Here is a 12,222-nt window from a genome sequence, read left to right on the forward strand (position 1 = left end):
GGTCGGCTGGGGTATTTATGCGGCGCCGTGGTGGCACCACTCCAGGGGGCGCCCAGCCGACCCGCCGAGTGTTGCTAGGGTAGGAAAGTTTCTCCGACGGCTGTGCACGCGGCGCGCACACCTAAATGGAATGCATATGAGCAACCACTCGAAGAAGAACTGATTCAATTCATCTAACATTATAAATTAGGTATTATTATTAAAGAATTTGTAGTAGTGATGATAATACCTAGGTCTTATATAGTGCTTTTACATCAGTACATCTCAAAGTGCTCCACATTCTTCTTAATATATTAATCTGCACAACACCCGTGAGGCAGGGCAATGCTATTATCACCATTTTCACACATGGGGAACTCAGGCACAGAGAGGCTAAGTGACTTGCCCAAAATCACACAGGAAGTCAGTGGTGGAGCAGGGAATTGAACTGTACTTTATTAGTTCATGTAATTTCCAATTATGCTGGTTTTTCAGCCTGATGAGATTCTATAAAGGTAAAGTTAAAGTCATACATAATGAATAAATCATGCCTTCCATGGCTACATCTACACAGCAAAGAAAAACCTGTGACCACCCTCTCACTCACGATTCCATAAGGGTAATGAAGAATCTGGGTGATTTCCTAAAGGATTTTGCTTTCTGAGGCCTGGTCTACACTATGAGGTTAGGTTGAGCCGCATTAGATCGATTTTATAATGAATGCGTCTACACAACCAACCCCGTTCCACCGACTTAAAGGGCTCTTAAAATCGACTGCTGTACTCCTTCCCGACGAGGGGAGTAGTGCTAAAGTCGACCTTGCTGGGTTGAATATGGGGTAGTGTAGACGCAGCGCTGTGCAATTCGATGGTATTGGCCTCCGGGAGCTATCTCAAAGTGCTCCAATGTGACCGCTCTGGACAGCACTTTCAACTCTGATGCACTAGCCAGGTACACAGAAAAAGCACCGGGAACTTTTGACTTTCATTTCCTGTTTGGTCAGAGTGGTGAGCTCAGCAGAACTGGTGACCATGCAGTCTCAAATGAGCTTCACCATGGAGCGAACAGGAGACACTGGATCTGACTGGTGTATGGGGAGAAGAATCTGTGCAGGCAGAACTCCAATCCAACAGAAGAAATGCTAATATATATGCCAAAATCGCACAGGGCATAGCGAACAGAGGTTACACCAGGGATGCACAGCAGTGCCGCGTGAAAATTGAGGAGCTCAGGCAAACCTACCCAAAGACAAAGGAGGCAAACGGTCGCTCCAGGTCAGAGCCCCAGACATCCCAGTCCTATGATCAGCTGCATGCCATTCTAGGGGAGGACCCTACCAACACTCTCCGTGGACACCTACAAGGTGGCAGCCTCACGCAACACAGATGAGGATTCTGTGGACGAGGAAGAGGAGGAGGAGGAGGAGGAGAATGCTCAGCAGACAAGCGGAAAATCCGTTTCCCCCGCAGTCAAGACCTTTTCCTCACCCTGGAGCCAATCCCCCCTCAGGGACTATTGTTCCCAGAACCTGAAGGCGGAGAAGGAACTCCTGGTGAGTGTACATTTGTAATGACAGTACAGGGGTTAAAAGCAATTGTGTTTAATGTTTGATTTACTCTGAACAATTGGGATGCATTCGCAGCCAGGACAGCTAATGGAAAAGTCTATTAACGTGTCTGGGGATGGAGCAGGAATCCTCCAGGGACATCTTCATGAAGCTCTCCTGGAGGTATTTTGAAAGACTTTGCAGAAGGTTTCTGGGGAGGGCTGCCTTATTTCGTCCTCGACGGTAGGACACTTTATCATGCCAAGCCAACAGCAAGTGGTCTGGAATCATTCGCAGCACAAAGCTGGGCAGCGAATAGTCCTGGGTTTTGGTCACATTCATGCAACATTCAGTCTTTATCTTTCTGTGTCAGCCTCAAGAGAGTCATATCATTCATGATCACCTAGCTGAAATAAGGGAAGTTTTGTAAGGGAACAGCAATCTCCTCTGTTTGCTGATCCCCGACATATTAGACCCCAGGCATGCTGGGCTGTTTGCTCTTGGCTAAAAGGGATCATCCTGGAGAATAACCATGCAGGGGGGTAAGGGTATGCTGCACATCCACCCCAAAATTGCAGCCCCTCCTTTTAAACGGCAACCACAGCCCCTCCTTTTAAATGGTAAACACAACTGACATTGGTTGCTATGGGAAAGGAGGGCACTGCAGTTTGAAACCATTCCCACATGTTATGAACGTGGAAGATGCCAACCCCACGTACTCTTTGGCTTACCATGGCTGCCTAGAAACCCAATTCTGTTGCCCAGCCGTGTGTGATATATCACCATACTGGCAGGCACTCAGTATAAAAGGCAAAATGCAATCTTGTACCTAAGACACATGTGCAGCCTGCTGTGAATTGCTTGATTCACTGTGAAAGAGTCTCCATTTTGTTCTCAGAAATGTGTAATCTTTAAAGTCTACTGTCCCCCCCCACCCCCCGCAGCTACAAATGCTTCTATGATCCCCACAGCAACTCCATCCCTGAGGTTATCACAGATTAGAAGGCAAAAAAAATGCACTGGCGATGACATGTTTTCCGAGTTCATGCAGTCCTCCCGCACTGATAGGCCACAGCTGAATGCATGGAAGCATTCGGTGGCAGAGGCCAGGAAAGCATACAGTGACCGTGATCGGAACACACAGAAGGAGATGCTGAGGCTAATGGGGGAGCAAATGGACATGATGAGGCATCTGGTGGAGCTGCAGGAAAGGCAACTAGACTATAGACCACCGCTGAAGCCATTGTGTAACTGCCTGCCCTCCTCACCAAGTTCCATATCCTCCTCACCCAGACATCCAAGAGCGCCGGGGGAGGGGGCCCCCCTCCGGACATCCTGCCACTCAACTCCAGGGGATAGCCCAAGCAACAGAAGGCTGTCATTCACAGCTTTGATTTGTGGCTGTGGGGGTCAGCAGCAGTACACTGGCTGCTCAGTGCTAACATCCACCTCTGTGCCTACTTCTGTGCTACCTTATTCCAGCTGCCCTTGCCTTGCTCCCAGACTTGCCTCTGTCCTGCCCTTACTTTGAATCCCTCCTTGGCTTCAGCTTCCGACTACCGATTCCAGCTCTGACCCTACTTGTCAATTCCTGATGCCCGCTCTATTAGGCTAGACTGCCTTCAGCCAGATCAGCTGACACCCCCACATTAAAAGAGATGGAATTTTCCCCAGTTACTGCCCTTCAACAAAGAACTTCCACCTGCATGGAAGATATGAGCAGTGAAGGAAAGGGCTGGTCTCTGCCTTCATCCATCACTGGTGGGAAGGGGGGAAGAGGACATTAGGAGAGGTGAACCTATTGCAGAGAAGTCAGAAATTCAGCTGGGCAATGAAGGTTTGGTAAGGGCAGCAAAGGCTGATTTGGGGAGGAGCTGGAAAAGTGGTACACTGACAAACAGTCTCCATTAAGAATGAAGAGAGGCTACAGATGATGGACGTTAGGACTGGAAACTCATATAGTACTGATGAAAACAGCAAGTGGAGAGGGTTGTAGCAACCAGGGATGTGCAGCACCTGGGAAGGGACTGTGATTCAGAACAGAGTAAGGAGGATTGGAGAAAGTGCTGAACTGAGAATTGGACACTAACTGTAAAGAGACACAAAAAGGGTTGCAGAAATTAGATATAGTAGTCAGGATCATTCAAATTTAGCTGTGCAGATGGGTAAGAGCAGCATGGGTGTAGCCCACAAGTTTCTGGAGTTCAATAAACTTTTCACTAAATTAGACTATTACTGAAAAGACTTTTAATCTCTTTCTCTGGAAAAACATTGTCTTCTGAACAAGGGCAAGCTGATACCACAAATAGCAGCAGCTGAGTTTATTACTCAATACAAAGCCAAAAACAATTATACTGAGCCAGCCAAAAAGATCACTGTCCAGAACTTTTTTTTTTGCCGGGGGGGGGGGGGGGAACTCTGACAAAGTATTTTTTTAACTGTGGAATAACGGCTCTAAGCCACAAAGCTGAGGAAATTCATCTGTGAAACTGGCTTTAAAAGGAGATTAGAATAATGTAGTTAGTCCTCATTTAGGGCCTGCTGCAATATCATACATATTTACACCTTTTGTCTTATTCTCATAAATAAATATATCAGATAAATCTTATTTTTGGACAGTATCTGCCAACTACATATTGAAAAGGTACTTTTTATTACAGAAGAACCAACATCTGGTGGTTACTCTTAAGAGACAGAACACTATGTGTAGGAAATGTTGTATAATGAACCACAAAACAATTGCATAGTCAATTTATTTTGAATTTCAATGTCTTTAATAGACCCCCTTATGTCTGAGAATCTTCAAGAGCCTGTAACTGGAACTTAACATTGCATTTCTTAGCTGCAGCTGCCATGCCGAGAATTCCCTTGTGGAAATGGTAGGGGTAGTAGAGGGGGAACTCATAGAGGTCATAAAACTGATGCAGCCAACTCCTAAGCCAACACGCTCACCCCCACCTCAGTGTACAGCATGGCACGCTGGAGAAGGAAAGACTGATGTTGACCAATTCTCAGATGGCGTATGATCTCTTAGGAACTACAGCCAATCACTGTAAGTTAAACCAACCCCTAGGCTGTTTTAATGTTCACTGTGGATAAGGTAGTTGCAGTTTGAGAATCAATGAGTTATTCCTTGACATGCCACCTTCTTTCCCCCACATGCTGACCAGATCTTGGCACAAGAGAAAATCTGGTCTCAAATTTCTTGAAAATCTTCTTGCCCCTTATTTAACTGAAAATACTTTTTCTGAATTGGCTAGGTAAATCAATCTAATATGACAATTAATGACTTTCAATTCTTTTGTACATTGCCATTTCTACAATACTGACCCTGATAGTGAAACACCTTCCGACCAAAAAACCACCAGTTGGTTTGTGGCAGCAGCAGGGAGAAGAAATCTTTAGCTTCATGGACTCCTCATTTCTTGCTATCTAAGCTCCAAAATACAGCTGTCAGCCACATGGAAGTCTTTGGACTATGCCAAAACTATCCCAGGGTGACTGATCATCAGTCAGCCAGGAAAGACACGCATCCAGTGTTGCTCTGAGACTCAGTGAGTTTTCTGACAACTTTTTCCATGATTTTATACACGACAACTGGCCTACATGGAACATGTAATTTTGCATGTGGGACAGGAGTAGTTTTGGTCAATCACACAGTGCCTAAACCAGCGTTACAATACACTGCCAAGGGCACGAATCCCTAAGGAATGGGTGTATAATCCACAACTGCATAGCCAGGAGGCCCCCAAATGTTTTATAGGCTAGCAGCCATTGAGGATGCTTTCTGTTGGCTCTCCCTTTTCTTAAGCAACAAATGTACTGTATCGTAGCAAGAATTTGCCCTGTGATTTTTATGGAAGTGTTAAGATCCTCTGACAAAGATTTTTGTATTATTTTGGATAGCTATTCAGAAACAATACATATTCTACTTATTATTCCCTCCCAAAAATAATTTGCTATAGGATATTTTCATATCTTGTACAACAGAGTTCCAATCTCTTCTTTATTTTTTTCTCATTTACAGTACTGTTGCTTTTTCATTCTAACAGGTATCCAGTATGCTGTACATGTCATTTTGTAATGAATGAGTTTAACTTTTAGGTCAGTGGTAGATCTATTGGTGTTCTGCACAACTTGTTCGACAGTTTGCTGTTAGCAAGGCAGTTTTACTCTTTACTCCACGCTTCCCTTAATTTGCTTGGTGGACATTAGCTGATATACGGAGAAAGCTACAAATTGTTATCTTTGTCAATATAGCAACATATACCATTAACAAAGTTTGGTTGGGACTGTCAGTTCATTAATTAGTGACGATCTGTTCTATTATTTGCCTTACTTGCAGATATTATTCTGGCTTCTTTCCCAGCTGTCTCTCTTTTTGAACTTTGAAAACAAAAGAAAGCTTATTCTATGGAATAGTTGGTTTGTATACTTCATTCCTTTTATTATTCAATTGAGTGACAAGATTTTTCTCTAAAGAACATCAGTTATATTTTATATATCTGAGGTCTACAGGCACAACCTTCACATTTTTTCTAAGAGAGCAGGCTTTATATGGAATTATACTATCCCCTCACCAAATTTTCTTATAGTATAACAGCAATCCACTTGCAGTTTTTCCTAAAAACAAACCACAATCTCCAATATGTCTAATCCGTTATGTCTTCATTTAGGTCTGTATCAGAAAGATCTCTTCTCTGGTTAAATATAATACACATTTGGGTTGATGCCATATACAGCAGGACCACCTCACACCAACCTTAGGAGGCCCATATTACACTGCAAATGAGAGGGCCTATTTACGCCTCCAAATGAGGAGAAGCAAGAGAGAACACTCCATACTTGTACATGCTCACATAGGTAGTTAGCACTCCTGTTTTCTTAAACAAAAAAACCCCAAATCCTCATAGTAATATGACTTTCCAACTACCCTAGTGGTGGGAGAGAAAAGCAGGTCTTCCGCCTCCTCCTATCCTTCTCCAGGATTCCACTTTCAGGGATTCACCAACACCACCACAGTTCGCAAGTACAAAGTATACCAAAGCACAGTCCACAGATTCAATTAAAATGTCCCTAAAAGTAAACTTCTGCTCTATCTCTTATCCCATAATCAGATAACAGTTGTGAGTGAGAGGAATTTATCCCTTCAGATTTGGAACCTATGTATTTCAAACCTGTTGTTTAGACTGCCCTGCAGTTCTAAAGATACTGAGTTCACAGTTTTCCCTAAAATGTTAAGGAAGGTGGAGGCAAGCCAATAAATAGTTTCTATAGGCACCCTGAGCACAGACAAAATCTGGAATTATTAAATTATTACTTTTGGTATTAATCTGGATGAAGTTAAGGTGAGTAGATGCTTTCAGAGAAGGGAACACATAGGTGCAGAAATAAAAAATGTACACCATTCTTTTTAAAGTAATCCTGGAATTATCCCTAGTTGTGGTATTCCCAAGAAGAAATGAGTTAATTAGTTCTTCAGAAAGTGCTTTCCAAGTTTTCATAGTGCTTTTGATTAGGGTTGCCAGGCGTCCGGTTTTCTACCAGAACACCCAGTCGAAAATGGGCCCTGGTGGCTCCGGTCAGCACTGCCAACCAGGCCATTAAAAGTCCAGTCAGCAGTGCTGCGGGTCTAAGGCAGGCTAGTCTCCACCTGTCCTGGCACCGCGCTGCACCCTGGAAGCAGGCAGCAGGTCCAGTTACTAGGCAGGGGGGGCCAAGAGGATCCGCACGCTCCCCCTGTCCCGAACACCAGCTCTGCACTCCCATTGGCTGGGAAATGCGGCCAACGGGAGCTGGGGTGGCGGTGCCTGAGGGCAAGAGCAGCACATGGAATTTTAAAATGCATTGCTGAATCAGGGTCTATGGTCTTTGGCACATTAAAAGTTTCAATTTGATAAATACAATCTATAGCAATATTTTGATATGGGTATTAATTCTGATTCAATGTAAGAATTTTACATTTTCTAAATCTAAATTTTTTAAATAATGCCTACTGCTTTAAGGTATATCATCTCCGTACCTACCTTTTTAATTAATTTTTCCCAGCCTATAACTCCTTTGATATTACTATCTTGCCTTAAAGCTATGCCTAATGAGAGAACAGACAGTCAGGTTGTTATGGCAGTAGACTGGAAGATGTGGGTTCAGTTCCTGGCACAAGCATCCTGTGTAACCTTGGACAAGTTACTTTCTGTCCCTTAGTTTTCCATTTGTAAAATGGGGATAATAATCTCCTGATTCACAAGCACATTATTTCTTAGATGCTACAGTGATGACGGCAATTTAAGTATGCAGATGGATAGATAGAATGGTTCTATTAAAATATCAAGCCATGAAAGAAAGAGGTGGCAAACATATCATATAGGGGACAATTCATGTGGAGGTGATATATTTGTTAAAATATTGGTGGTATATTGCTGCTCCATAGTCTAGCATTTTACAGTGCTTTAAGAAAAGATACATCAGGATACAGCATATATTTGAAAGTCTTGGAAATACTCAGCACTTAGTACTAAAAATTTTAGTGGGAAAATAAAATAAACTCCCCAAGTTATTAGCTATTTTTAGATTGCAGAATTACCTATTATTTTAGTTTTCATTTGCAACTTACTTTGTAGAAGTATTAGAAAACTCACTGGTAGATTGATTTCCTTTTCAGGAAATGCGGTGCAAGCTCTCCCATAAAGATTTTTGTTTGTTGATATCTTGGTATAAACTGTATTTTCAAGGCTCTGGATTTTTAATTTCACATTGTATACATAGTAACACAACACAAAATTAGTCTATTTTAAGTCTGTAAAAAATAATGCTTGTTTTTATTATGCAATTAAGTACTTTTTGTTTATAGACATGACACTATGCTGGACATGAGCCAAAGCCTATAGTGCTAGTCCTCAGTAAAAATGTAACCAGCTGTGGTCATGTAATTTAAAACCTCTGAAAAGTTTGCTGCAGCGCTTGTACTACTTTAGTATACCATGAGTGCTGGATGCAGCCAGTCATCGAAAGGATTCCTTTCCTTACAGCATGAAAGAGAAATGAAATGCAAACCTGAATGCAACCTGAAAGGTCTAAATAGATGAGCTTGTGACATCCTTTCCCAGATCCCAGGTACTGTAAACCTTTGTCTGTGAATTTTCTGCAGTAAGCTAAACTCAGATATTGTAAATTGGAGAAGCTCCTTTACAAAAGAGGGAGAAAAAACAGTTACTTCAACAGTAGGCTACAGAACACAGATGCTATCAGATTCCATAGCTAACATCTTTCTAAAAATTCTCTGAAGAAGGGATGCTAGATGTTAACTAAGATTCTTTCCATGTTGAAATTTAAAATAATTTAGTTTTCCTTGTTTCAAGTATTGTAACTTGTTTGGAAACAGTACTATGGTACAGTATATCATATCATCCTTAACTATAGTCAAATAAATATTAATTTACAGATAATTTACTTAATTGCAAAAGCACACATTTTTGTAATAAGTTGGGAGTGAATGTGTATATTTTGGAAGCCAATAGACCTTTGAGGGCAAGGTTACAGGATTTACTTTGCCATTGATTTTACAAGCTGTGTCTGTTGGAAATGAAAACCAGAACTCTATCAAAGGATGCTAAAAGCATACAGGGATTAAACATACTGTTAAACCTTCTGTGGTCATGTAATTGTTTCCATTAACATTTTAAAAGCATGCTATTAAAACAAATTTAAAGTGGAAAGACATAGAAAACTAATGCATACACATATCAAAGAATTCAGTCTTCTCTAAATGAAGTTTAAATCAATTATTTTTAGAAAATACTTGATTATTTACACCAAATATTAGATAAAGGAACAGTAGCTAACTATGTACATGGAAAATTTTAAGTGTATTGTATGAATTTGTACTCTCTAAATCTATTCAAATTTTTATTATATGCAAACTTAGGCATATAATATATCCAAGACTCTAAATTATACTGAACTAAATTTCTAACTGAAATAAACAAGTATTGCAATACCATAATTACCAGAAATGAAAGCTTACATAAAAAATCAAAACATATAATTAGGATTAGGGCATACTGCTCTGCAAGAGATTTAGATTTAGGGATATACTCAGGCCAGTTTTGCAAGTCAGCAAAAACTAGGTATTTTGAAGGGAGGCAGGAATACCCACTCTGAAAGTGATTACTTAAGGAGTAAGTATTGTTGTGGGAATTCACTTTATGCCTTGAGCCTATACTGAGAAAACATACTGTTAAATCAAACTGGGCAGAAAAAGGGGGATAGGAAGTTGGAAAGCAACAGGAAAAATGATAACGTAATTGCTCAAAAACATTAAATACATGCTAAAATTAAATTTCATATTAAGAAAAAAAGGCAAATAAAACAATCAAACAGAGACAATAGAAAATAAATTCAGGGATCTTTTTAAATGGAAGATGTTTCTTTCTATATTTAATAAAGAAATGTAAGCACTGCCAAGTTACTTTCTAGAAGCATAAGCCTTTCTCCATTATATTGGAGTAATCTGCATCAGCAAGTAGAGTAGATATGCTCAGCATTGTTGATCAGCTTTTCAGAGAATACACCTCTACGCATAGTCTCTACGAAACACACTGCAATAAGAGAATGTTTTTTAAGTTTTCTGACAGTTTCGCTTCGATCCATCTATAGTGTTGGTTGCCCAAGGCAGAATGAGCTCAGACAGGTACAGAGAAAGCTTCCGCTCCATTGTACTGAAGACTGGGAATCAATATCTTCTACTAGCAGGTAGCAACTCAACACTTCGTGTAGGCACCCTAACTTTCATTACAGATTGCTATGTAACTCTTCCTCTGCCCTCTATTTTTATGATCTGTGTGTTTTCTGCTTTCTTCTGACATTTTCAAGGTGACAACTTTCTCAGGAACACAAAACTAAATCGCAGATCTTTAACTTAGAGCAGGGATTTACAATTGCCTGTGTACTGGATCCTATTTTATGGCTGAATCTGACATGGATTCTAAAATCTTGGCTTTTGTGACTTTGAGTCTATCATTTGGCATCAAGATCTTAACATAGTGATGTTTTAAAACAATTTCCCAGAATAATCCTCCATAGTTATTCTGGATAGACAGGCTTCCTGTATATTGCAAAGTCTGTAACATAACTTCATTGGAGGAGAAATACAAAGAAGAATTCCATCTTGTCACAACATCTTAAATCAGCTGTGTAACTCAGAGACTCAATTCTCCTGATAGAATGAAAGAGTGGAAGAGGAAAATGTGAAATGGCCATCCAGTTTCTAGCTCATTAAGCATATAGTTCCTTTTGATGGTTTTTCCAATAATAGATCCTTGATATGGAGCAGTAAGATGTATGGGAAGCATTGCAAGATGCACATATTTCCATAGCTAAAAGCATTTATGTTAGCTACATTGTCTCAGAGAGCTACAAAGAAAGTATCTGTTGTGAGCTGCCAGTTTTTGAGCATCCCTAGAAACACTACTGAAATTTGAGTGCTATCAAAAGCCTCATACTGTTAACCTCAGAAAGAACTATAGTATTGCTTTACGTCCAAATGTCTTCAGCAAAAAAGTGTTGCATTTGGCAGTTTTCGTTCAGAATTATCATTTGCTACTGACATTTTTCACACATTTTAGGAAAAAACACTGTAAACAAGGCAAGAGAAATCCATTAATGAAACTCTAGTATTTTATTGACTTGAACAAAGAGGAAATTTTACTGTATTTGTACGTTTTGTTTCTCATATTGGAGACAGCCACCAATCTGGTTGACCCACTCCTGGGTGGGTCTTGCCCACACATAAATAGAAACAGCTGGCTCTAACTTCTTGGTGGTAACAGAAAGCTGGGGTAGCCAGGATAACATAGAGTGACAGGCACTCAGAAAAAACATTCCAAATTTAAACATGAAGAAATTGAAACTAGACGAAGGCAAAAATTATGCCAATACGGAGAAGAAAACATAGGCTTTTCCATAGATGATAGAAAGAATAAAACTGGTTCAGAGTTGGAGGGTGGAAGGCTATCTGAAGCAAGACTAGAATCTGGCACTGGATTGGTACATTCTCAAGACATCACTCTACTGCAGGAAAATCCAAAAGTCAAAAATATACTATGCAAATAACAGAGAAAAACACACTCCAGGAATATGTGGAGCTGCTGTGAAAAGTCAAATTTTGTTTTCTCAAGGGGGAAGAAGTAGTGCACAACTACCATCAAAGAAGGAGACAACTCTGTTGGAATAACTCAGCTTTCTTCTACTGCTTCTTTTGATAAGTAGACTGGACCTTCCCAACAGTAGGTCCTCCAGCCCTCCAGTTTGGTGGATGAACAAACATCTCCCACAACAGGAATAGATGTTTATCTATAACTATTACAACACAGTTCACCTGGATAGTTGAATTCTTTGCATTTGCTTTCAAACCATCCTTTGGGCAGCACCTTTTTTTTTGTAGTTCTCCAAGAAATATTTGGTTCAGGAAATATGGCTGCTTTAAATACACAATTCTATGTGGTTTTTTGCCTATTGTTTTGCCATATCTCAGACAAAGTGCCTTATTTCTACATGTGCCCGCGTGACTGCTGTAGACTAACGAGACCCAGAGTATGCTCAAGAGCTCAATGGGAATTTGCACACTTTGCTGGATTCAAGTCACAAACTGAAAAAAATCCTCCCTCTGAACTTCTTTAAACCCACTACTATGCCATAAA

General features: G+C 40.6%; 2 protein-coding genes across 3 annotated transcripts in view; one reads left to right on the forward strand and one right to left on the reverse strand.

Annotated features, from left to right (window-relative positions):
* FBXL13 (F-box and leucine rich repeat protein 13) overlaps nucleotides 1-12,222 on the reverse strand; it is a 194,526-nt gene that overhangs the window by 72,907 nt on the left and 109,397 nt on the right. For both annotated transcript variants that reach the window (XM_075064574.1, XM_075064569.1), the window contains exon 11: nucleotides 8,579-8,708. In XM_075064574.1, coding sequence (XP_074920675.1) covers nucleotides 8,579-8,708 — 130 coding nt within the window. The remainder of the gene's footprint in view (nucleotides 1-8,578; nucleotides 8,709-12,222) is intronic.
* The window catches only part of LRRC17 (leucine rich repeat containing 17), a 43,764-nt gene continuing 40,096 nt past the window's right edge, over nucleotides 8,555-12,222 (forward strand). Inside the window, exon 1 of the mRNA XM_032774535.1 lies at nucleotides 8,555-8,638. The gene's annotated coding sequence lies outside the window, so the exon portion shown is untranslated. The remainder of the gene's footprint in view (nucleotides 8,639-12,222) is intronic.

The sequence above is a fragment of the Chelonoidis abingdonii genome, chromosome 1 (assembly GCF_003597395.2).
Source record: "Chelonoidis abingdonii isolate Lonesome George chromosome 1, CheloAbing_2.0, whole genome shotgun sequence".
Taxonomy (NCBI): domain Eukaryota; kingdom Metazoa; phylum Chordata; order Testudines; family Testudinidae; genus Chelonoidis; species Chelonoidis abingdonii.